General features: G+C 35.3%; 2 protein-coding genes across 2 annotated transcripts in view; one reads left to right on the top strand and one right to left on the bottom strand.

Moving 5' to 3' along the window:
• ANKS1B (ankyrin repeat and sterile alpha motif domain containing 1B) overlaps positions 1 to 23,948 on the top strand; it is an 874,817-nt gene that overhangs the window by 212,319 nt on the left and 638,550 nt on the right. The window lies entirely within an intron of this gene.
• On the bottom strand, positions 2,966 to 4,383 carry FAM71C (family with sequence similarity 71 member C). Its single transcript, XM_011354405.1, has 2 exons — positions 3,793 to 4,383; positions 2,966 to 3,079 (listed from the first exon to the last, which is right to left on the bottom strand). The coding sequence occupies exons 1-2, from the start codon at positions 4,381 to 4,383 to the stop codon at positions 2,966 to 2,968; spliced, it is 705 nt and encodes a 234-aa protein (XP_011352707.1).

The following is a 23,948-nucleotide window of genomic DNA, read 5'->3' as shown; positions in this document are numbered from 1 at the left end:
GAATTTCTTTTAACAAATTCCAAATATGGCTCTATGTGTTTTGTATATATTAATATCTATTATTCTGTGACTTTCCATTGGACAACAACTCACATTCCTTATTATGTTTTATCCTGTTTGGTTTATGTTTTCTTTTGAAATCTCTTATTTCCATTTTTCTATTTTTAAAGCCACTTGACTCAGTTTTGATATTTTTATATAAAATATGTGGCAGGAGAAATCATTCTTACATTAAAACTGTTAGATGACATGATTGCTTTCTTTAAAAAATTTATATTTTATAATTATCGTTGAGTTTAAAAAAATTCTTTTGAGATTTTTTAATTTCTTATTGTATTAGTTTCAAGTATATAGTACATTGGTTAGACATTTTTATAGTTTATAAAACGATCCCTCTAATTGCTCTTTCTCTCCTCTGGCTCTCTCCCTAACCAATACATTAATGCTAACTGCATTCCCTATGCCATGTTCCCCATCCCCGTGACCATCTATCAGCTCCTAATTTGTACTTCTTTAACCCTTCACCCCTTTCTCCCAGCCCCCTAACTCCCTCCCCTCTGTCCATCACCAGATTGTCCTCTATATTTATGAATGTTTTTGATTAGTTTGCTCTTTTTGTTCCTTAGATTCCACATATAAGTGAAATCATATGGTATTTATCTTTATCTGACATTTCACTCAGCATAAAAAACCTCCAGGTCTATCCATGTCATTGCAAATGGTAGAATTTCATTTTTTTAAATTGTTATTGCATTAGATCTATAGATTTACTTGAGATGCGGTATCCTTTTCAAAAATTTTTTTTTACTGTATTTAATCTAACAAATCAAGATTAGAATACTTTTACCAATGTTCTCACCTAGCCTTTTAATTAATGTTCTCAATTTGTTGATGGACTCTCCTTTAACATTTATATGTGTGTATATATATGCATGCGTATATTAAAATAAAATTGTTTAATGTGTGACGGTACAAAAGTATAAAAATCCTTTCATATTTTACAATCAAATTCATGCACAATGGATGATTCCTTTAATATAGTTTAATATATTTGTTATGACACTGAAGGTCTTATATCCAATGTAGATTTATCCTGCAACTTGCAACAGCTTTGAACTCAGGACTTTTTAAGCATATGGTTTTGTTATTTATGAAATCTTAAGAAAACTATTTATTTTGAAGCCTTTTTCAGATCTGAAGTATTTTATGAGGCTATTAAAACTCATTAAGCTATAAGTACTGTGCATATCGGGCCCCATAAAAAACCACTGCCTTGCAGTTTGGTACAGGAGACCTAGGTAACAGTAGAATTAGTATAGAGCTATGTGAATTTCTTTATGCCCAGATGTGTTTGTTTGAAATAAATGATATTTATTTCACATTTATAACACTTAATTTAATTGGATCGAGCAAACATGTATCAAATATCTTCCATATTCAAAGCACAGTGTTAAGCTTCAGAAACATGAGGGTTATGGAAATACAGACTTAATTGGTAGCCAGGTTACCTACACTTTCTGGTTCTGGGTTACAAAACTGTGGGATGTGTCTATCGCTTTTAAACTCTTAAACTCGCAAAATTATCTTATAGTTCTAAGATTAATTTCCAGTTTTGTTTAGATTTCGATCTTATATTTACATTTTATCTAATTTTTTGTTTCCCTAGTCTTTAGATGGCATTTTATCCTTCCATTGTGACTAATTATTGAAGTTTTTATAAGAAGTAGTTCCTTCCAAGTTCATGAAAATTTAGAATTCTAAATAATATCAGGAGATTAAAATTAATATTTATATAATATTTTGGGGTACTTTAGTGTAATTTCAAAGCAGTTAAATAAGATTTAAGTTGGGCAAAGAATTAGGAGAGAAATCAAGAATGAAGAGACTAGAAAAATGAAGTCCTTTCTAGAAAGTACGACTAAACTCAAATGTTTTTCAACACTTTTGACAATAATAATCATTATCATTTACACAGTGCCTACTATATGCCACATATTTCACATGTCTAATACCTAATTCTCAAAGTAACCATTTAAAGAAGAAAACAGGTAACCTACTCAAAGTCATAGTTAATGTTAAAATAGTTAAAAATTATGATGTCATGTTTCTTTCCTGGCTACATTTACATCACCTTGCTTTCTATTGGTTGTTTCTGTTCCTGGTTATGTTTTGGAAATTTTAGAATTTTCTTTGGCTAATAAATGTAGATCATAAATGGACAAGAATCTTTGAGAACATTCTTTAACATTTTATTCTGTCACCTATTTAATTACAAATATCAAGTTAAAGGAAACTTAAAAATAGTTCAGAGCCCAATATTAAATTGCCATTAATTTTATGGCTACTCTTTCCTGTTAATAGAGCATTATGTTCTTAGAGCAGAGAGTCAAGTTGAATTTTATTATGGTGGCCGATACTGCTTTCCCACAGTCTTGGACAAGATGTCCACCTCTGCACCATAAGCAGTACAGGATTTTGAGCCTTTTTTTTTTTTCCTTTTTAAAGAGTCCATCTTGCTGGATGGAGAGCCTCTGGCTTCTATCCCATTTACTCATGTAGTCTTCACTCTGCAAGGTTGAGATGAGAGATCCTGATAGTGAGGCTTTAGCTGTTTTTGCAACGGGCTTGCCAATAGTCTCTGCTCTTGCATTCACCATACTCATGCTGTCCTCTGGCGGGAGGCCAGCAGCTCTTACTGATGTGCTGGAAGTTACCCTCTAAGGACAATATTCAAACATGTCGAAAGCACCCGTTTGAGCCATTCGGTCTCGCTTCTTCCTGGATCTGTGAAGGCTGCTCCTGTTAGTGCTGTGTTTCTCTTCAGATTGGTTGCAGACACATCCATGGCACATATGTTAGTATCTGTTTTACACTGCTCCTGCCACCACTGCTGCTCTTGTTTCAGGCGCTGTAGGCTTTGTGACAGAAGTATGTGAACTCTTGAAGATGTAGGAGGCACGTGAATTCAGTCCTCCCCAGCATAACCATCAGAGGTGGCCCCAAACACTTCAGGGTTCATGTGAAGGTTCCTAATGCTGATTTGATCTTGATCCGTTCCACGGAAATCAAAAGCATTTGCCTAGGAGGAAGACAGATAAGTGAAGTGAAGAAAGTGAGACCAGAAAGGTCTGCTCCCTTCTATTCCCATAACTAAACAAGATTAAGAATTTTGAGGTCTCAAGTCTAATCTCCCATTTGAAGCAGGAAACCCCGGTTATCTCCACAGTGATCATCTCAGTTTTGCTTTAATAGTTCCACACCCAGCAAGAGCACTACTAAAATCACCAGTAAGTATCTTCATACACTTTTAAAAATACACTTGTATTAGTATGATTGCCGGTAAAGCGGTATGCACTTTCATATTTTATAGCTACTAACAAATTGTACAAATGCACACAAGCGTGTTTCACTGACACTGATAACATATAAAAATCAGTACATAGCAGTCATGGAGAGATATGATGTCCCACAATGTATCAGCCTACCTGGGTCGGAGTGGTATATGTTGAAGAATGTATTGGATGGTCAGGATGATGCAGAGGTAATAGAATACTGATATGAAATTAAGAATTGCTGACAGCTAAGGAATCTCTGAAATACAGCCTCAGGGAATGCCTTGGAGAAGCACTAGGGACCTTCTCAATGTGGCATGGCCTCCAAATGGAGGCTTTTTTGGCCCTGAGCACTTCCAAATGCAATACATTTTAGCTTAGTACTCAAAGCTCTGCAGGACCTTGAGCTGTTCTCCCAAAGCACCCAGCCCCATCTTTTAGAGACTCTGCAAAGACCTACCTGTAGGCTCTTGTCTTCCTCCTCAAACTTAGTTATGTCCAGTTCGTCCCCAGCTGGGAGGGCATAGGTACAGCTGTAAGCCTCCACTGGTGGTCTCAGGATGCAAACAAGGTTTTCCCAGTGAGCAAAGAGATCTCTTGCATTTGAAGTGGGACATAACTGAAGATAGAAACAGCGGCCAGTGGCAAACTTCAGGCGGAGCCGTTTTGTTTTACTGTCATGGATCGATATCTTTACAAACTCCAAGGGAAGCAGCCTGGTTAGCTCTAGGACCTGTGTAGGCTTTTTACCTCCTTTCTGGGTGCGAGAGCCAGAGGTAGCAGCTGGTTGAGCCAGCAGCATGACATCAGGTAGCGCGAGGTTGGGGCTGGTGCGAACGATGCCCACAGTCACCATGCTGGCACGGTTGTATACATCAATCACTGATCCTCTTCTGTTCACCTGTATGAAGTCGCTCTCAAACATTGGTGCATACTTGAATAGAGTATACTCCCCCTTGTACAGTTGTCGCTGCAGTTTCCCCATGGGGGTATTAAACAGGCCCATTGCAGAGCTGCTTTCAGCTGTGTAATACGGTAACATATTGGCCATCTACAGCTCCCTTTTATCAAGGTAGCTCCTAGGGGCTTCTCCACACCTTCCTTACCACACTTTGTAGAGCGTCCTGTTTCCCAGGTCTCTCTATCAAGTGGGCTAGCGGTGGTCTTCTGAAGGCTTTTTTGTCTCTCAGTGACTGTAAGGCTGAAGACACTCCTGGACCAGACTCTGCCCTACCTAGAGCATGGAGATGTCAGGGTGTGCAGATGTCCGGATCCCAGGAGATATCAGGGTGAGCAGGAGTCCAAGCGCATTCACTCGGCAAGGACCTCCTTTTGAGCCAGACACATCTGTTCCCAGCAGTTTTATCCTCTCCTGCCCATTATGACCTGTGCCCATCACACACCCCTTTGTCTCTGTTGCCCATCAGCCCCTCCCTCAGAGCAGGGACACTGTCCTCTCCACCTTACCACCCTCCCACCCCTCCTGCCACAGCTCAGCTCACCACCCCCACCCAGCAAGGGTCCCATCTAAGAATCAATACATCCTGGCAAATTGCTTTCAAAGAGGGTTAGGCAAATTTTCTGTTAGGCATGAGTTTAAAATACACATACTCTCTTATCCACCACTTTTAATTGTAAATGATTAGAATTAATTGACAATTTACCTTAAAGAAAGAATTGTTCAAGTTGGTAAATTGGCTAAATACAGAATGTTTATCAAGTTTTATTGTATCAAAAAGGTAATAACCAAGAATAATATCTTGCAATAAGGGTTTGGTTAAATAAATTATAGAACATTCTATGATAGAATATTCTTTATCAATAAAAATGATAATATAGTTCCATATTTAGTGAAAAGAAAAGATATCCCTGACTTTTTTTTTTCCCTGAAAAGTAGCAGAGCAAACAAATTTCAAACTAGCATTATAGGCACAGTCCAACTTATATAAAATCATCTGTATATGTGATTGAATTTAAAAGTATGTTCAGCAAAATATTTAAAGTGCTTACTTAGCAGTCGTAATTTTAATTTTCTTCTTTATGCTTTCTATTTTTGTAAGAATAATTATTATTTCTATTAACAGGAAAAATAAAGCTATTTTTATTAGCAGTGCCTATTTTTACAACCATGATCATTTTTATATTTTGACATACTTTTGAATTGCTGATGAGGTTTTTAACCTTTTTCCTAAACATCTGTACTCTGACTATACAGTGAAAAGACCCTCAAAAATCACGTTTATCCTATATTCTTTACCCAGATTATGTTAAAAAATCTGGGAATATTTTCCAATTATTATAGATGTTATCAAGATTTAATCTTTAATAAGATTAAAATATCTTTATTGGCACAACAAAATACCCAACACACACAGACAACACATATAAAGTCTTCATTTTTGAGTCTTTAGTTAGATCTGTAGGTCAAAATATGCATTTTTCTTCCCTTTGTATTGAAATATCTGATTATTTATAGTAATATGAGTATTTTTCCTCTATTTATTGAAAGTCCTATTCACATATGGATAGCAATTCTTACTGGCCTGTTCAAAGTCCTTATATCTTAATTTCTACTTCATGTCTTTATTATTCATCTTATAATTAGCAAAAACTAACATTTTAATCAAACTGACATTTTAAAGGTATCCAAGTGATTCGTATCCAAGATGCCTTTTGAAAGGAATAGGTAACATTGGACACAGTATAATTTAATTTAGGTGCTCCTAAAAAAACAAAGTGAAGATATATCAATTTTCTTAAAAGCACTTTTATGCCATGCACATTTATTACCAGATATTTATCTTAGGGTTTCATTACAGCACTGAGTTAATTGCCTTGTCTCCAGGGAAACCAGAAACTGTATTACTTGTAGGGCCTATGGCCTCTCAGAATTTGTTCCCAATCTAATCATTAGACCAACAATAGTAGAACCTCTGTTATTTAGCCTGATAACCATCAAGTGTAGCGTTCTGGCAAATACGTCTCTATTTTCATGACTCTGATAAAGTTTATCTGAAATTCCTCTAGCTATTTAGAAAACTACCTATTAGTATTTGCCTCAATACTTAAGAAGCTCAGATGGCGAAATAAAAGTCTTAAACCTGAGATTAAGAAATTCTTTTAATGTAAAAGCAGCAGCTTTCTGTATGCTTGCTCTTAGAATAGCTTTCCACATAGTTAGTCATTAGATATTCTTAAAATAAGTTTATGCCCCCTTCTTCTAAAGTTTATGTCATTGGGTACATCATTTAATCTCCCTACACCTTATTTTTGTCATCCTTAAAATTAAGATGATCTTTTAGGTATATCTTTCAGCTCCAGAATAGTTATGGTTTTGTGACAGGAGTTTAACTTTTCTCCTTCTGTAATAAAACTACTACATACTTTGGAAATCCTCCAAACAATAATAATGAGTCAAGCAATCATTAAGATATTAACAATTCTAGGAATCGTGCTTCGATACATAGTCTTATTTCATATCTGAATTTCTTCTTGCTGAAATTTTTAAAAGAACCAACATTTAAAATGTGGAAATGACAAAAATGATAGTCCCGTAAGCTGGGTAGTCAGTGGGAACAGGGCTTAAAACTATGGAATTGAAAAAAATGGGTTAAACATTTTAAACAGAGTTCAGTTACTAATGACCATGGCTGTGGTAGGCAGTTTAATTTCCCCAAAAGAGGTCCACATCCTCATCTTTACCTGTGAATACGTGACCTTATGTGGGAAAGGGATTTTGCAGGTGTGACTGAGTTAAGGATCCTGACGTGGGGAGATATCCTGGGTTATCCAGGTGAGCCCACTGTAATCATTATGGTCCTTATAAGAGACAGACAGGAGAGTCGGCATCAGGAAAGAGTACGTGATGATGGGAGCAGAGGTTGAAGTGATGCGGCCATGAATGGAGGAACGGAGTTGGCTGCAAAATAGGAAATGGCTTCTTCCCTAGGACTTCCTAGAGGAAGCAGCCCTGTCAATACCTTGCTTTTAGCCCAGTGAGAATCATTTTGAACTTTTGACATGCAGAATGGTAAGAATAAATTTCTATCGTCTTAAGCTATTAAGTTCCTGGTAATTTGTTACAGCAGCCCTAGGAAGTAATACTGATTTTGATACCTGGAAGTGGGATGCTGCTGTAACGAATACATTAAAATGTGGTAGTGGCTTTGGAATTGGGCAGTGGGTAGAGGCCGGAAGAATTTTGAGTAGAACAATAGAAGAAGACTAGACTGCCTTGAGCAGAAATATGAATCACAAAGATTCTGCCAGTGGCGGCTCAGAAGGAAGTGATATGGTAGAGAAAATCTATTTTGTTTTAGAGAAGACCTAAATTGTCATAAATAATGTGTTTGTAGAGACATAGATATTAAAGGTACTACTGGTGAGAGTTCAAAAGGAAATGAGAATGGTAGAAGAAACCTTTATTATCTTACTGAATATCTAGACTATCATAGGTAGAATGTTGGTAGACATATGAATGTTAAAGATGCTTCTGGTAAGGACTGAGATGCAATAGAGGAACATGTTATTGAAAACTGGAGGAAAGGAAGTACATGTTATATAGTAGTAGAAAGCCTAGCAGAATTACGTTCCATGATTCTGTGGAAAGCAGAACTAGTAAATGAAGAACTTGGGGAACTCAGATTTCCAAGCAAAATACTGAAGGTGCAGCCTGGTTCCTCTTTTTGCCTATAGCAAAATGTGAGAGGGAAGAGATAAAATGTACAAAGAACTTTTAAGTGAAAAGGAACCAGGATTTGGTGATTTGGAATTTTCTCGGCTTATTGAAAAAAAGATGCTAAAATTTGTAGATTCACCGTGTTCTGGAGAGAAACACAAAAATGTGGCTGGATAACTTTTTTCTAGGGCTTCAATAGGATCAAAATATTAAATTTATTCAATCATACAGAGGGTTCTTTGAAGAGATTAGGTATGTGTCTCATAGATCTTCTCATTCATTTTAGCACTTATCTAGAGATGGGATTAACCAAGAAAGATCTGTGGAGGCAGCTCTTGTTTAATTAAATGAATTTCTGTGACATACATGCGATACCCACAAGGTTTTTGAGTTTTGCATATCAGCAGAGACACTGTAAGCTCGGACTGAAAGGAATCGGAAAAAGCCAAAGGAAAAGAAGGCTGTTAAATTCCTAAAGGAATGAATTCTTACAGGCAAGAAACAGGCTTATAAAACAACTCAGTTGCAAATATATGCTAACCTTTACGAAATAGGAAGTAAGACTCAGAGGATGGGGCTGAGGGCCCAGAGGATGGAGCTGAGAACTACAAAAGGTTATTCCTATGCCTGAATCCTGATGGGGTTTTCCCAGTTGGTTTTCTAAATTGCTTATGATTGTTGACTCCCTTTTTTCCCTTTCATTTCTCCCTCTTTGAATGAGGATATCTGTCATTGTTATTCAATGCCTTTTGGGTGCAAAGAACTTGTTTTCTAGTTTCAAAGGTTCACAGATGAAGAGGAATTTTGTTTCAGAATGGATCGTACCTATAGTTTCACCCATACTTGATTTAGATAATGAGATCTCGGTCTTTTGAGCTGGTGACATCTAGATGAGAATTTGAGTTTAAGTTGATACTGTAATGGGTTAACACTTGGTGGGAATGTTGAGATGGGGTGAATGGATTTTACATGTGGATGGATGTGCCTCTTTGGAAGATAGAAGATGAGTCATGAGAGACAGAATATCACCTCCTTTTCTCCATAAAGTCCAGTGTTCTAATCTCTAGAACCTGTGAATATGTTAACTTATATGGCAAAAGGGATTTTATAGATGTGATTATGATAAGGATCTTGAGATGAGGACATTATCCTGGATTGCCTAGATGGATCCAATGTAATCATAAGGGTCCTTAGAATAAAGGAAAGTAATATGAAGAGAAAAGCAAAGAGAAATTTTTAAATGTTATTGTTGCTAGCTTTGAAGATGGAGGAAGGTGCTATGAGCCAAGGAATGCAGGTGATCTCTTGAAAATGGAAAAGGCAGGAAACAAATTCTCTCCTAGAGCCTCCAGAAGTAACTGATACCTTGATTTTAGCCCTGTAAAACTCCTTTCAGACTTCTGATGTCAATAACTGTCAGAGAATAACTTAATGTTGTTTTTAGTTACTAAGTTTGTGGTAATTTCTTATGGCGGCTAAAGGAAACTATTGCAATTGCTGTGGAAATTAGGTCAGTAGACATTTCATATATTGCATATTCATTCAAGGAGCAGAAGAGACAGGCATTTACAGAGGAATGCATTTTACCTTTATCTAGGTTTTTATGACTTTAGACAGTCATTTTTATAGCTCTTAAAATAACAACTAAAACTTTACCATTGTTAACGCTTTATTCTGTATAATTTAAGAAAGTTTTATGATAATGATAGTAGTAATGTTAACGATAATATCTAGCATTTATTGGATGCCCAGCAGAAACCAGGTACAGTGATAGGCACTCTGCAGTCCCTCTCTCATATCAACTTCAGCACGATCTTATGGAATATTTTCACTTGACCTTGAGAAATTGAGTTTCAAGAGATTAAGTAATTTAAGTTTGCCTGTTATGTTTGATCCAAAACTCATGTGAATAATTTTCTGTGAAATTAAAAAATATATTTTTGAAGAGCGCCCAGTTTCTCACAGTAGATTAAACTTGTATACTATCTACTGCCCAACATTTTTCACTATAGCATTTCTCTGTTAAAGAAATATCAGTAATTATTGATGTCATTCTTTTCAAGTATGTATTCAATTGATTTATCATTTTACATTGTGCTTCCAGGATGGCTGAGCTGCTGAATATATTTATTATTTATCCTACAGGTTAAAAAGTTTATGGTTTAATAAGAATCTCACTTCATTTAGATTCCTTCCTCATTTCCCTATTTTATGCATTCATCCATTTGCTCCAAAATATTTGACTTTTTGTTACATGTAGGATACAAAGCAGAAAACAATATAAACATTCGTCATACCTTCATGTTTCTTAGAATATTATGCCAGGTACTGTGAACCATATAAAATGAGAATTATACTATATGGTTTCCGCTCTGATGAGCCTTACAATTTAGTCGAAGTAATTGTCCTGACTGCTGTTTATTGGCTGTATAGTTTTGGAAAATTAATTTACCCTCTGCTTCCTATTCTTTAAAATGAGGATGCTAATTCCTGTTTACAGGATTGTTATGAAGATCTTACAATATAAATGCAAGTTTTTTAAATAATTTTTTTTGTTATATACTTGCAAATTTATCTTTTACTGTTCAGTTTTGATGGTCTCTGGAAATAACATTGACAATTTTGATAGGATTTGCAGGCTAAAAAACAGTATGTATAGTACAAACCAGCCTCACATAATAAGTGTATTAAATTATATGTAATATTTATTTGTAGGTGCTTAGAAAATCTGGAAATTTATTCATCATGCTGCTAATAATTGTTATATCTAAGGCTTAGTAGTCCAAGGAGAGTTTAATTTCCTACTTCATATACTTACACATTGTTTGAATTATTCAAAACAAGATCTAATTTTCTGATATTTTATATTTTGTGAAAACAACAAACGCCATAAGTTGTAAAAACCATAATGACTCATTATGTAACTGTGAGTTTAATTTTTTATCAGATACTTGATTTGCAAATATTTTAACCCATTCTGCCGGTAAATTGCCTTTCTACTCTGTTGATTGCGTCCTTTGATGCACAGAAGTTTTCGATTTTTAGTACGATTTATCTATTTTCATATTTGTTATCAATTTCTTTTGACAAGAAATTGTTGTCAATAAAAATCATGAAGATTTCCCCCTATGTATTCTTCTAAAAATTTTGTAATTTTAGGTCTTACCTATCGAGCTTTTATTGGAACAATGTCAAATTTAGAGATGAATTAGGAGAAAATGGACATTTTTACAGTATTGAATCTTCCCACTCAGAAGTATGATATAAATTTCTATGCTTTCAAGTCTCTTTTTACATTTTTAAGTAGTTGTATAGTTTAAAAAAAAAACATTTACCTACATTTGTTGTTTTTTCCTGATTATTTTACAATATTTGTTTCTATTGTGAATAGATATTTTTCCCATTGTATTTTCTTACTGGTTATTGCTGGTAGATAGGAAAGCTGTTGACTATTGTGTATCTATCCTATACCTTGCCATCTAATGAATTACACTGTGGTTTATAAAAATGTTTATTTTTTAGTTAGGCAACTATATCAGCTAGGAATAATAGTAATCATGTCTCTGACTTGTCAATGCTCGTAATCATTTGATTTTTTTCTCTTGGTTGGTTGGATCCATCATTACACTGTTGAATACAGGTAGTGTAAACTTAGCAATCTTAAAAGTGGAGACCTCCACACATGTTTAAATAGTGTCTCTACTATTACTCTTAAGTTCTCTTCTCTCTCTATTCTTTCAGCTGGGTTTTTGGTTTTGGAACATAAGTTTTTGTGGGAACACACCATCATAAATGTTACCTAGTTAAATAGCCAAGAAAGTGTGTTATCTCTCTTCCTAATGTATGTGTTTTATCTGTAAAGAATGTGGGCAGTAATATAGATATACACTTAAAAGTATATGGGTGAATTAATATCCTTGTGATTGTTTTGTTTCTTTCATTCTAATCAACCTGCTTGTTTAACATTTTAATGAAGTTGTTCAACTTAACAACCCTCTAATCAGATTTTTTTGGACTTTTGAATCGCCTTTCTTTTCCTCGTACAATTTTCCTTTATCATGTCTTCATTAAGTTTCTAAATTCTATCTTACCTATCAAATCCTTCTTTTTTCCTAGATATCTCAGTACTAAAAATTTCTATTCCTCTACTTCAGTCTCTACCATTAGCTTTCTGGGGTTGCTGTGAAAATCTTTCATTATTGTTCTGAAGATACGATCTCTTGTTCCTGGCTTCCATGTCTTGTTCTCGCTTTACTTCTTGAATACACTTGAGTACATCATCAAGTAACTTCTCAAGGCAGAGCTTTTTGAGTCCTTGAGTGATGGAAACTTTTATTCTTCTCTCATGTTTGATTGTCAGCTTAACTGATTACAGATTTCTAGGTTAAAATTTATTCTCTCCCAGGAGTTTGAAAGCTTTGAACAACTTCCTTTTAGCATCTATTGCTATTATTCCTATGCATATGACTTGTTTTTTCTCTCTTGATGCTTTTACGGTCCAGGTTTTACATTTTGGTGTTCTAAAATTTTACATCTAGTTGTGAGTTTTAAAAAAATGTATCATGGTGCACAAAAATTGTCCCCCCTTTTTTTCAAGACTGTATCTTTTTCTCAGCTTTGGGAAAATACTTTTCTATTTTTTTCTTTTATATTTATTTCTTCCTTTCATTTTTCTCATTAAAGAGTATCTGTTAATTAGGTGTTGCAGCTTCTAAATTCATTTTTTGTGTGTTTTAATTGTTCCCATATCTTTTGTTTTTGTACTTTCCAATTTATTTTCCAATCCTTTATTGATTCTTATGTTTTAGCAATCATAGTTTTATTGTCTAAGAGTTTTTTTATCCTCTGATTATGACTTTCTCAAAGCATCCTATTCTGTACTTTCTGACTATATGGATAGCTACTTGTACAACGAATCATAAGGCTCTATTTCAAATCTCACAAAATGAGTCATATTGCAGAAAGAGATGCTTTCATGCCTACCAGAGAAGGGAAAGCCATAAATTCAGTCAATAGGATTCTGGTTAATTGGGCCGTAAAGGAAGTAAGTGTCTGATTATGTTAGAGGTGACAAGTGCATGACCACAGAATATTTTTGGACTGAGCAAAATATATACTGCAAATTATGAGTTTTTAGTGATATGCAGGATGTGCTGACTTTATCAAGATCCTAATTCCTTAACATGGTGTTTCAGAATTTTCTACAGTCTGGTTCCTGTTAATCTCCACTCTGTCATACTAAAACGAGTGTGATTGCCAAGAACTGGAACACACATCAACTTTCCACATTCTGAGCTTTACCATAAATCCTTTCTAGTACCTGAAATGCCCTACCTCGTTTTAGCTTCTATTAACCCACCCATACAAAACAGGTACACAACAAATATTTCTTCTCATGCCTTTCAAACTAAAGAGACATATGGAATCTACATGCAGAGTGGGAAAGGGAATAAGTAAGAAAATAGTATTTTCTGCTGAAGACCTTCCCTGAAAAAAAAAAAACTGAAAGAATAACAATTCTCTGGGTTGGATGTGTTCTAAGAAGGCATGTTTGATGCCTCTACAGCATCTCTCACTAGCAGCCTTCTAGATGAGGAAGCTGAGGTGTGGAGAAGTGAATTAACTTATTTATGGTGACAGTTATGAAGTAGCAGACATGAATATTCCAACTCAGTTCTATTTGGACTTAATGCCCAGAGTCTCTCCTTTTTTCTTCCTTTCTCTTTCTCATTCAATCGTGCCTCCTCAGAAAAGAGCATTGTTCACATTTACATCTTCAGATGTTTCTTCAACAAAAATGGAGAAGTGAGTTGACCAGGCCCCTCTCCTTTGGAAAAAGGGATATCTGATTATGTCAGAGATACATGCTAAATGTCAATGGATCATCATTTTTATTAGAATAAATGAAAGTTTTCAATTATTTTAGTGTCTCTAGCAAATTCTGCCATGGCTTATTCTGAGTTTGATCTTAGCTGCAATTAGGAATGGATTCTGTATTTACATTTAGAAATATATTTCATAATTCACTGTTTTTCTCTTTACTATTTTAATTGCATAGATTATTCTTTCCTTACTTGCCCTGCCTGATATTTCATAGTTTAACTGTTGAATATCTGCTGCTTTCATTTTTAAATGTGGTTCCTTTTCATACACTAGAAGTACAGGTAAGATTTTTTAAAAATGAAAATAGCTTGGTATAATCAAGAGTCAGGTAGACCTAAGTTTTCATCTTAGCTTTGCAGTTTACTAGGTATATGCTTTTGGTCAATCAAATAACTTGTTTGTAAAAGAGAGAACTTAAACCTACCTCGTAGGGTGATATGAAAATTAGAGAATGTGTCTAAAGCACACAGAACAATGCCAGACCCACAGTAGCTCTAAATAAATAGTAGCCATTATTTTTTTGCTCCTTCTTAGAACTCTAAATCCTTAATCCTTTAAGAAGTCTTCCAGTCTCTGCTTGAATATCTCCAGGGATAAAAGCATGTTTAGTAAAGTCCCAGGTCTAACAAATACAAGTTGTGAGACCTCAGAACTAAATCACTTTGTATCTTAATTTTATCATTTGTAAAATGAGGATAATAATAGTATCTACACTGTAGGGTTGTAATGAGGAATAAATGACATATTCTGCTTATATTAAGTGCTTATAACAGTGTCTAGCACCAAGTAAGTACTCAATAAATGTTTACTAGTAGTAGAAGTAGTAAGAATAGAGCACTTCTGAATAATACTATATCCCGAGTCGCCTGCTTTCTTTTTTTCCACAGCAAAAGTTCAAGTTCTTCCTCATATGTGATGATTAACTGTACTAAAGAATACAATGCACTGCGAATTAAGTTTTAACTTGGTTTAATGAGACTATAGTCTTTCAGCCAGCAACCCATACTAGCTGCCTACATGCTACCTACCCTTATAAGCCTTTAATAAATATTTGCTGAACAAATTGTCTATGGCAGGGGTCTGCAAACTCTTTCTTGTAAAGGGTTAGATAGTAAATATTTTAGGTTTGATGCCATATGGACCCTGGTGCAGTTATTCAGTTCTGCCATTGTAGCACAAAAGTAGCCATAGACAATACGAAAACAAATAGGCATGGTTGTGTTTTAATAAAACCTTATTTATGAAAATGGGCAGTAGGTTAGATTTTTGATGAAGTTTATTGACCTCAGGTCTATGGAGGAAAGAAATTAGAACCCTAAAACTGACAGTGAAATCCACATCAAATATAGCTCTAATTGGAAATATTTTCAGGTGAGAAAATGTTTTCTCCCGTATAGAAAAATAGAAGCTTAGAGAAAAGGCAATAATGCATCTCCATATGTAACAAGATGCCAAAGTGCTAGTTTCTAAACTTTTAAGCTCAAAGAGCAGTTTCACAGACATCATCTTAGACGTTCAGCTTAAATACATTTCTCAGCAACTGAAACCAGGTTAGAATTTATACAGAGCCACTCTGGAGTTTTAGAAACTAAATTCTAAATGAGATATATATCCTCTGTGGTATATGAATTAGGTACTTCTTCCAAATGTTAGTGAGCAACTAGTTGGTGCAAAACTATTAATTCTATGGGATTTAAAGCCCAACTCAAATGCTACTTCTTTCCTAAGGTCTTATTCAGTCCTTTTTTTGCCAGAAACAATCTCCTTTCTCTTAATATTCAAATATCTTATTTTTGACATCTGCGGATTTCTCTCATATTATAGTTACTAATATAGTTATGTAATATCTATTCTTTTAGGTTGTAAGCTGCCTGAGGGCAATGTCTGTGTCTGACAAATATTTATATTCTCCAGCATACTCTGCTTTATGCCTTGCATGCAGGGGCTACTCTGGCTATGCTAGTTGAATTCTGAATTTTTCTTTCACAGTCATCATAGGGAGATAAGAATGGTGTAAAAAGTATTCTCTTTGGCAACTTGAGTTCTAATTCTGACTTGATCACTTGCTAACAATATACTTAACCTCTGAATCAATTTCAGTCTCCTAATCTGTAGAATGAGGATAAATTCTAACACTATATTGTTTTGTGAAGATTAAATAAGTTAACAAATGTCAAGTGCCTAACAGAATACCTAGCACATTAAATAGTAGCCTTTGTTATTTTTAAAGGATGTATTCAATTTCTCTTGTTGTTTCACTCATGATTTTACAATATAATTGTTGTAAAAATGAGTAATTAATAACCCATTCAGAAGTAAATGTCAACATTGTGAAAAAAGCAGCTATCATCTCCTTTGAGTATGAATTAATGAAATGTTATCATGTTGTTTTCTGCATCTGATAATAAATCTTTTATCCATCACATGTTTTAAAGTTACCATAGTAGCAAAAATAAAGTTATATTTAATTTGAATGAATGAACTCAAGAGAATTCTATTTCTTGCTTTGATTCTGTGGCCAAACTGAGTTTTGGTTCTATTCATTAGACTACTACATTCTGAAAACTGGTAAAATTAACAGGAATTATGAGAACTTGTTGGAGAAAAGAGAAAGTGGTATCTATTATCTTTTTATATCCTAATAATGACAATTACATATTTTATACTGGAAGGAAGGAATAATCATAAAGATATCACCAACCTTGTTCTTTTCTTTATTTCTGGCATGTTTATGTGCGTAGGTATGATCATGCCTACGGGAGAAAAAAATAAAAAGGAAGAATGTAGATTGCATTTGTAATCCTTAGCTGCAAGAGGGGTATTGATTTTTCGAATATATAGTGATGATGGGAATACAAGGTGGAAACTTGGGCAGTTTGTCATTGTCACCTAAATGTGGGAAAAAAATTTTAAAATGTTATATACCTTTGAGCCATTTTTTATTGCAACAAGTAGACAGCCGGCTGCTTAAAATTTATTAGAAAAATGTTATATTAGGACTGATCATTTTATGATAGTAAAGCGTATAACTTACTTTTAAATTTTTGTGTACTATGGCAAAATATATTATGCTCAGAGATAAAAAAAAAATTCAGTTTTTTTAAAAATATTTTTTTATTTTTCTATTACAGTTGACATATACTATATGAGTTTCAAGGGTACAACATAGTGATTAGACATTTATGTCACTTGTGAAGTGATCATCCGATAAATCTACTACCTATCTGACACCATACGGTTATTACAATATTATTGACTGTATTTTCTATGCTATACTTTATAACCCTATGACTATTTTGTAACTACCAATTTGTACTTCATAATCTCTTCCCTTTTTTCATCTATTCCCACCCCCCAATCTGGCAACCATCAGAATGTTCTCTGTGTCTATGAGTTTGTTTCTGTTTTGTTTATTCTGTTTTTTATATTCTATATATAAGTAAAATCATATGGCATTTGTCTTTCTTTGATTTATTTCACTTATGTTGTTGCAGATGGCAAGATTTCATTTTTTTATGGTTGAGTAATATTTCATTGTATATATGTACCACTTCTTTAGTCATTCATCTTTTGAGGGACACTTAGGTTGCTTCCATATCTTGGCTATTGTAAATAATATTGTAGTGAACATACAGCTACACATGTCCCTTCAAAGTACGGTTTTGGGTTTCTTTGGATAAATACCCAGGCGTGGAATTGTTTTAAAGTCTATCCAGTATAGGTATGCCACCTCAGCTTTTTAAAATTTGCATTTTCATAAAATATTTTTTTCCATCCCTTTATTTTCAGTCCGTGTGTGTCCTTTGATATGAAGTGAGTCTCTTATAGGCAGCATATGTAAGGGTCTTGTTTTCTTATCCATGAAGATACTCTATGTCTTTTGATTGGAGCATTTAATCCAATTACATTTAAAGTAATTATTGCTAGATATGTAGTTATTGCCATTTTATTCATATTTTAGATTATTTTTTCTTCTTCTTAAAGTAGTCCCTTGAATATTTCTTTTAATTCTGGTTTGGAGATGGACTCCTTTAGCTTTTTCTTGCCTGGGAAGTCCTTTGTCTGTCTTTTGATTTTAGATGATAGCTTTACTGAGTAGAGTAACCTTGGTTGTAAGTTGTTGCTTTTCATCACTTTGAATATTTTATGCCAAAGCTTCTGGCCTACAAAGTTTCTGTTGAAAAAAATGACTGACAGTCTTATGAGAACTCCCTTGTAGGAAACTAAATGCTTTTCTTTTGCTGTTTTTAAGATTCTCTCTTTGTCCTTAACCTTTGGCATTTTAATTATAATATGTCTTGGTGTGGGCCTGTTTGGGTTCATCTTGTTTAGGACTCTCTGCACTTCCTGGGTTTTTATATCTATTTCTTTCACCAGGTTGGAAAAGTTTTCAGTTGTTATTTCTTCAAATAGGGTTTTAATTCCTTGCTCGCTCTCTTCTCTTCTGGTACCCCTATGATGCAAATGTTGGTACACTTGATGTTGACCCAAAGACCTCTTAAACTATTCTCGTGTTTTTTGATTTTTTTTTTTTTTTTTGGTTACTGTTCTGATTGGGTGTTTCCTGCTACTTTCTCTTCCAAATTGCTGACTTGGTCCTCTACTTCATCTAGTCTACTGTTGATTCTCTATAATGTATTCTTTATTTCAGTTATTGAGTTTTTTATTTCTGACTGGTTCTTTTTTATGTTTGCTATCTCCATTTTTATGTTTCTATCTCTTTGTTAAAGTTCTCACTGAGTTAATCTACTTTTCCCCTTAAGTTCACTGAGCATTTTTATAACCAGTGTTTTGAACTCTGCATCTGGTAGATTGCTTGTCTCCATTTTGTTTAGTTCTTTTTCTGGAGTTTTGTTCTGTGCTTTCATATGAGTCATGTTTCTTTGTCTCCCCATTTTGGCTGCCTTCCTATGTTTGTTTCTACATATTAGATGGAGCTGCTATGTCCTCCAGTCTTGGTAGACTGGCCTTATATAGTCAGTGTCCCATGGGGATCCAGTGACAGTTTCCCTGGTCACCTGAGCTGGATGCTCTAGGTGTGTCCCTTGTGTAGATTGTGTGTGCCTTTCTTTTGTAAATGAGCCTCGTTTGCTGTTTGCACATGAATGGGAGGGACTGACCTTCAGGCTGATTGGTTGTGAGGACTGGCTGTGACTACAGTGGAGGAGCTATTGTGCAGGGGCTGACCCCATGGAGAAGGATTCACTTTGGCAGGGCTCTGATGCCTGCTGAGTCTGCCCAGAGTCTGCTCGTTGAGAGTGTTTTTTGTGGAGGTGGTTGGGTGGTGCTCTGGTGTAGTCTAAAGTTGACCAATGGGTGTTTTAGTTCTGGGGTCTCTTGGAAGGGCCTCTGTTGCAGGCCAAGGTCAGCTGTTTCCTGTTCCCTAAACTGGGACCACATTTTATGAGCTACAAAGTAGTTTGCAGATGGTTGCCACTTGTGCTGGCCTAGGTGGTTCCTGGAAGAGGCTAAGCTGCTAGCTGAGGCTGGCTGGTGCTAGTGTCAAGCTTAGGGTTGATTATCAAGAGTTATGGGGCACGTGGAGACCAGATGCTGCTTGTTTAGAGTTTATGAACCTTTGAGACATTTCAGGAAAGTCCACAATATGAGCCATGACAGGTTGTTTGTATGGAAAAGCCACTGGAGGTGACTTGGGTTGGCCCACAAGTTGGGTGGGGCATGCTGTCAGGTCATCACTAGGGTAGGGCTAGTGGTGTTAGCTAGGTTGATGGAGACTCAGATATGGTCCTGAGAGTGTAGGTGCAGGCTGGGTTGGGGGAGGGCTCAGCAAGGAACAGTGGTTTCTGCCAGCATTTCTGTCAAGGAGAAAGCTTCTCCTCCAGCCGTCACTCTTAAGCCAGACAATTTAGATCCTCTCCCTATGTCCCTGGTGCCTTTCGAACTGCTGCCCCAGCACTGGAACTCAGAGCGAGTAGGTCCCACAGCAAGTAAGCCTGTGTTTGAGCCCTTTAAGAGGAATACCTGGTACCCCAGCAACCTTTCATTTCACTCAGCCACACTCTCCGGCTTGTTTTCATTGCTAAAAATTATGATGACTTCTCTTCACAGCACTGCAACCCTGGACTGGGAAGTTGTCTGTGGGCCTGGGATCCCTCACTTCCCAGGGGTGACCTCCACAACTGAGATATCCCTTCTGATTTTTAACTGCTTCATGTGGGTGTGGGGCCTGCCTGTTCTGTGACTCTGCCCCTCCTATCGGTCCTGATATGGCTTCTTTTATACCTTCTTAGTTATAGGAAATTCTCAAGGATGGTTTTCCGTAGTTTAGTTGTAATTTTGAGGTGGTTGTGGGTGGGGCAAGCACAGAATTTACCTACTCCATCATCTTGACCTAAGGCCTTATTTATGTTCATAATGTAACCAAATTTTTTTTAGGTCAGAGCATTTCAAAGACAACTATTTATATAGCTTCTCAGATACAGTTAGTAAGCCTGATTTATTTTCACATCTCAGTTTCCTCAATTTATACAATGAGGATTATAATTACTTAGACAGTTCTTAAGTGTTTAAATTAACTCAAAAAGGGCTTGGCAAATCAGAGGTGTTTCTGTTGAGGATCATTGTGTTTGGTGCCTCAAGAGAATAGACAAGATGTCAAATGGCTTGCCAATTTTGTCTGTCTTTTAATTTCATTTTATGTCATATTACCGTTTTAATATGAATGTTGTAATTTCCTAATTCTAATTTGTTTTCATAGTTCTTTTTCTGTATTTATAGTCCTTTAAAATATATTCTTATATATTTTATTTTTACTGGTTTTTTAAAATGATTTTGTTTTTACTCATTTTAAATATTTCCATAATACTTTGATATTGAGGTTCATGACAAGATTAATTCAGGGACATTGACCATTGTCCCGATTTTGTAAGTACCTGAGTTTGTGGACTATAAGAAATAAATTACAGCATTTTCGTTCTGTGTTGTTCTTTTTAATGACATGTTGATAAAGAAGAAAACACATCGTAATAAAGTCAGTACAACAGTCTAATAGACCTTTAAGAAGGAATCCTTTAATTGAGCATTATAAATGCCCTAATTTCAGCCATTCCTCTGGGAGGTTTGTGAGTAAGAAGCTGCATGGTGTATGGCAGACAGGAGATGGAACCAAGTATCCACCCTCCACAAGGACTTTCTGGACTAATCTGCTTATGCCTCAGCACTCTAGAAACCAGTTATCTGAGGTTATCTATTATCGTCACCCAAACTCTTATCCTTTTAAGTCTCTCATTGGACTCGATTCCCATCCCTTCCCATATTCTCTACTGTCTGTGATAAATAAAACCCTTATACAGTCATGCACCATTTAGTGATGGGATAAGTTCTTAGAAATATGTCATGTGCGAACATCATAGAGTGTACTTACACAAATCTAGGTGGTATAGCCTACTACACACCTGGGCTATATGGTGTAGCCTATTATGCCTAAGCTATAAACCTATACAGCTTGTTACTGTACAAAACAATAGGACATTAAATCAAACACAAAAGAAAATGATGCAGTCAAGACACAAGGTACACATGAGAGATATGAAGCTGCTGGTGTAACGTGGCATACTGTTTTATAGAAAAGTTCTTTTTATAAGTGAAAGATTACACTCTAAAATAATGAGAAAAAGTATCATATAGTAAATACATAAACCTGTAACATAGTTTATTATTATTATCAAGTATTATATACTGTACATAATTGTATGTGCTATACTTTTATATGGCTTGTTATTATGGTGCAGTAGGCTTGTTTACACCAGCATCATCACAAACACATGAGTAATGCGTTGCACTATGATATTAGGGAAGCTACAACATCACAAGGCAATTTTTCAACTCCTTTGTACAGCTGACCCTTGAACAATGTTGAGGTTGAGAGCACCAACCTCCTGTGCAGTTGAAAATCCACATATAACTACATTTGGCCTTCACAGACTTGGACTCCTAACCTTGGAGGTGACCTGCATTAAACAATGCAGGTTTGAACTGCACGCATGGATCAATTGAAAAATATCTACATGTAAGTAGACCTGCACAGTTCAAACTCGTCTTATTCAAAGGTCAACTGTAATCTTATGGGACCACTGCTATATATATGGTTTGTCACTGACTGAAGAAATTTCCTTATGTGGTGCATGACTGTATTCTCATCTTCTCCCGTGGGTGTTTCTTCACTCTTTGGCTTTCCCCAGAATTATTTTTATTTATTAGCACATATACTAATTTGTCAGCTGCATTGTTACCATGAAATTGGTAAAACTAGAGACCAACTGTGTATGTTTATAAAGAGTCCTAAATCAAAAATTGTACCATGACAGCTACAGTCATTATTACTCCCTTTCTTCAGTAATCATCCCTTCAACGTTTTGCTTTTCCGTATATCAGATACTGTTTTACATAAAGAGAATACAGTGGTGAAAATTTTGATTTCTAGTAAGGGACATGATAGTAGGCAAAGAAATAAACAAGAAGTTTTAATAGTGGTAAATGTTTTGTAGAAAAATCTTAAAGGTGATAGAAACAAGTGATGGGGAGAAGAAATAGATGGCAAATTACATCAAGGAAAGCCTCCCTGGGTAGGTGACTTTTGAGTTGAGACCTAATGACAGGAAAGAGCTAGCCCCGTGAAGATCTCTGTGTTAGGCAGAGTGAAGGGAAAGTGGAAAGGCCAGAGGGGCTGCCCCATAGTGACTTAGGGGAAGTGTCAGGGCTTGAAGTCAAAGAGGTAGTTAGGAGCTGAATTTTATCGGGCTTCATAGATCTGGATAAAGAGTTTTGACTTATTCTAATTCAAAGGAGAAATCTTTGGAGGATTTTAAGCAAGTGTTTATCTGATTTAATTTATATTTAAAAAATCACTTCATTATATTCTTACCTGATTATGTTAAGTATGTTTCTGTGTTTATATGTATTTTGTAAAGATAAACTACTTAAGCAGAACACTAAATTGTCAGTAAGGTTTGGATGGATATAGGACTAGATACTGAGAAATCTCAGTACTTTGGAAGAAAGTGATATTTTATTTCCTGGCTTGTAAATTATTTCTACATAGTAAATGTTCAGCTCTTCTATTATCGAAGTATGATGTGCTCTTTCAGAAAAGTGGAAAAGTAAAGAAAAGTATAAGGAAGAAAATTACTGATAATACTGTTCAAACAAAACAATTTTGATTTTTTTCTATGCGAGTGTGTGTACATGTGTGAGTGTGAGTGTGAGTGTGCATACATACATATATTTGTCATGTTCTATATACATTTGGAGTTCTGCTTTTTGTAGAAAAACAGTTTTCATACTTTTTACAGTTTATAAACATTTTAATGAGACGGTATATACTAAGAGTTGAAAACTGCTGAAGAAGTAATTTTCAAGGTGGAGTACGAGGATAGATAAGAATTCTCACCTTTCATTGCAAATCCTTAGATTCTTTGAGATTTATTTTTTAGTAGACTGAGGAAGAAACTGTACACCAAAGCAACATTTTTTTCTAAGAAAGAATTAATTCAGAGAATCAAAAGGAATAATTTAATCTCTGAGTTATGAAAAACGTGGGCATATTACTATTGATTTTTGATGAGAAGATAAATAATGAGACAGATGAAACATGATTGAAAACTATAAACATGATCATTGTAGGTGCAGGACATGTTTCAGTAAGAACATACACAGTAGAAGGATCCAATAGAAGAGATACAACAAATATGTACATAGAAAAGAAAAACCAATTTTCAAAAAATTTATTGGAGCACCTGTGTAGGAATAGTATCCTGTGAAAATAAAGGCAGTGGAAATCCCCTATTGAGAATGGCTTACTCAGAAATAGAGAATTAATTTGATTAACCTCATTGAGGAAGAAGTGACTAATTCCACTTAGGAAAGAGGGAGTTTTTTCTTTCAGTTTTAAGGATGCCATGCTCTATTATAGTTAAGCAGAGGATATATACTTAATACAGTGCCGTTGACTCCAGGCTGTCACTAGACAGAGCTTGTTAATCTAATTTATTGAAAGGCCTCTCTGCTTTTCCTTCTTTTGCAGCCTCCCTTGTTGG

This window comes from Pteropus vampyrus, unplaced genomic scaffold, assembly GCF_000151845.1.
Source record: "Pteropus vampyrus isolate Shadow unplaced genomic scaffold, Pvam_2.0 Scaffold16, whole genome shotgun sequence".
Taxonomy (NCBI): Eukaryota; Metazoa; Chordata; class Mammalia; order Chiroptera; family Pteropodidae; genus Pteropus; species Pteropus vampyrus.
The sequence above is the reverse complement of the archived record's forward strand: the minus strand, read 5'-3'. Positions and strand labels throughout refer to the sequence as shown.

Excerpts from the sequence above, each read along its gene's own strand:
- FAM71C (XM_011354405.1), bottom strand. The coding sequence starts at position 4,383 with ATGGCCAATATGTTACCGTATTACACAGCTGAAAGCAGCTCTGCAATG. Across the intron at positions 3,080-3,792 it reads AGGAAGACAAGAGCCTACAG|GCAAATGCTTTTGATTTCCG; the intron begins GTAGGTCTTTGC and ends TCTTCCTCCTAG.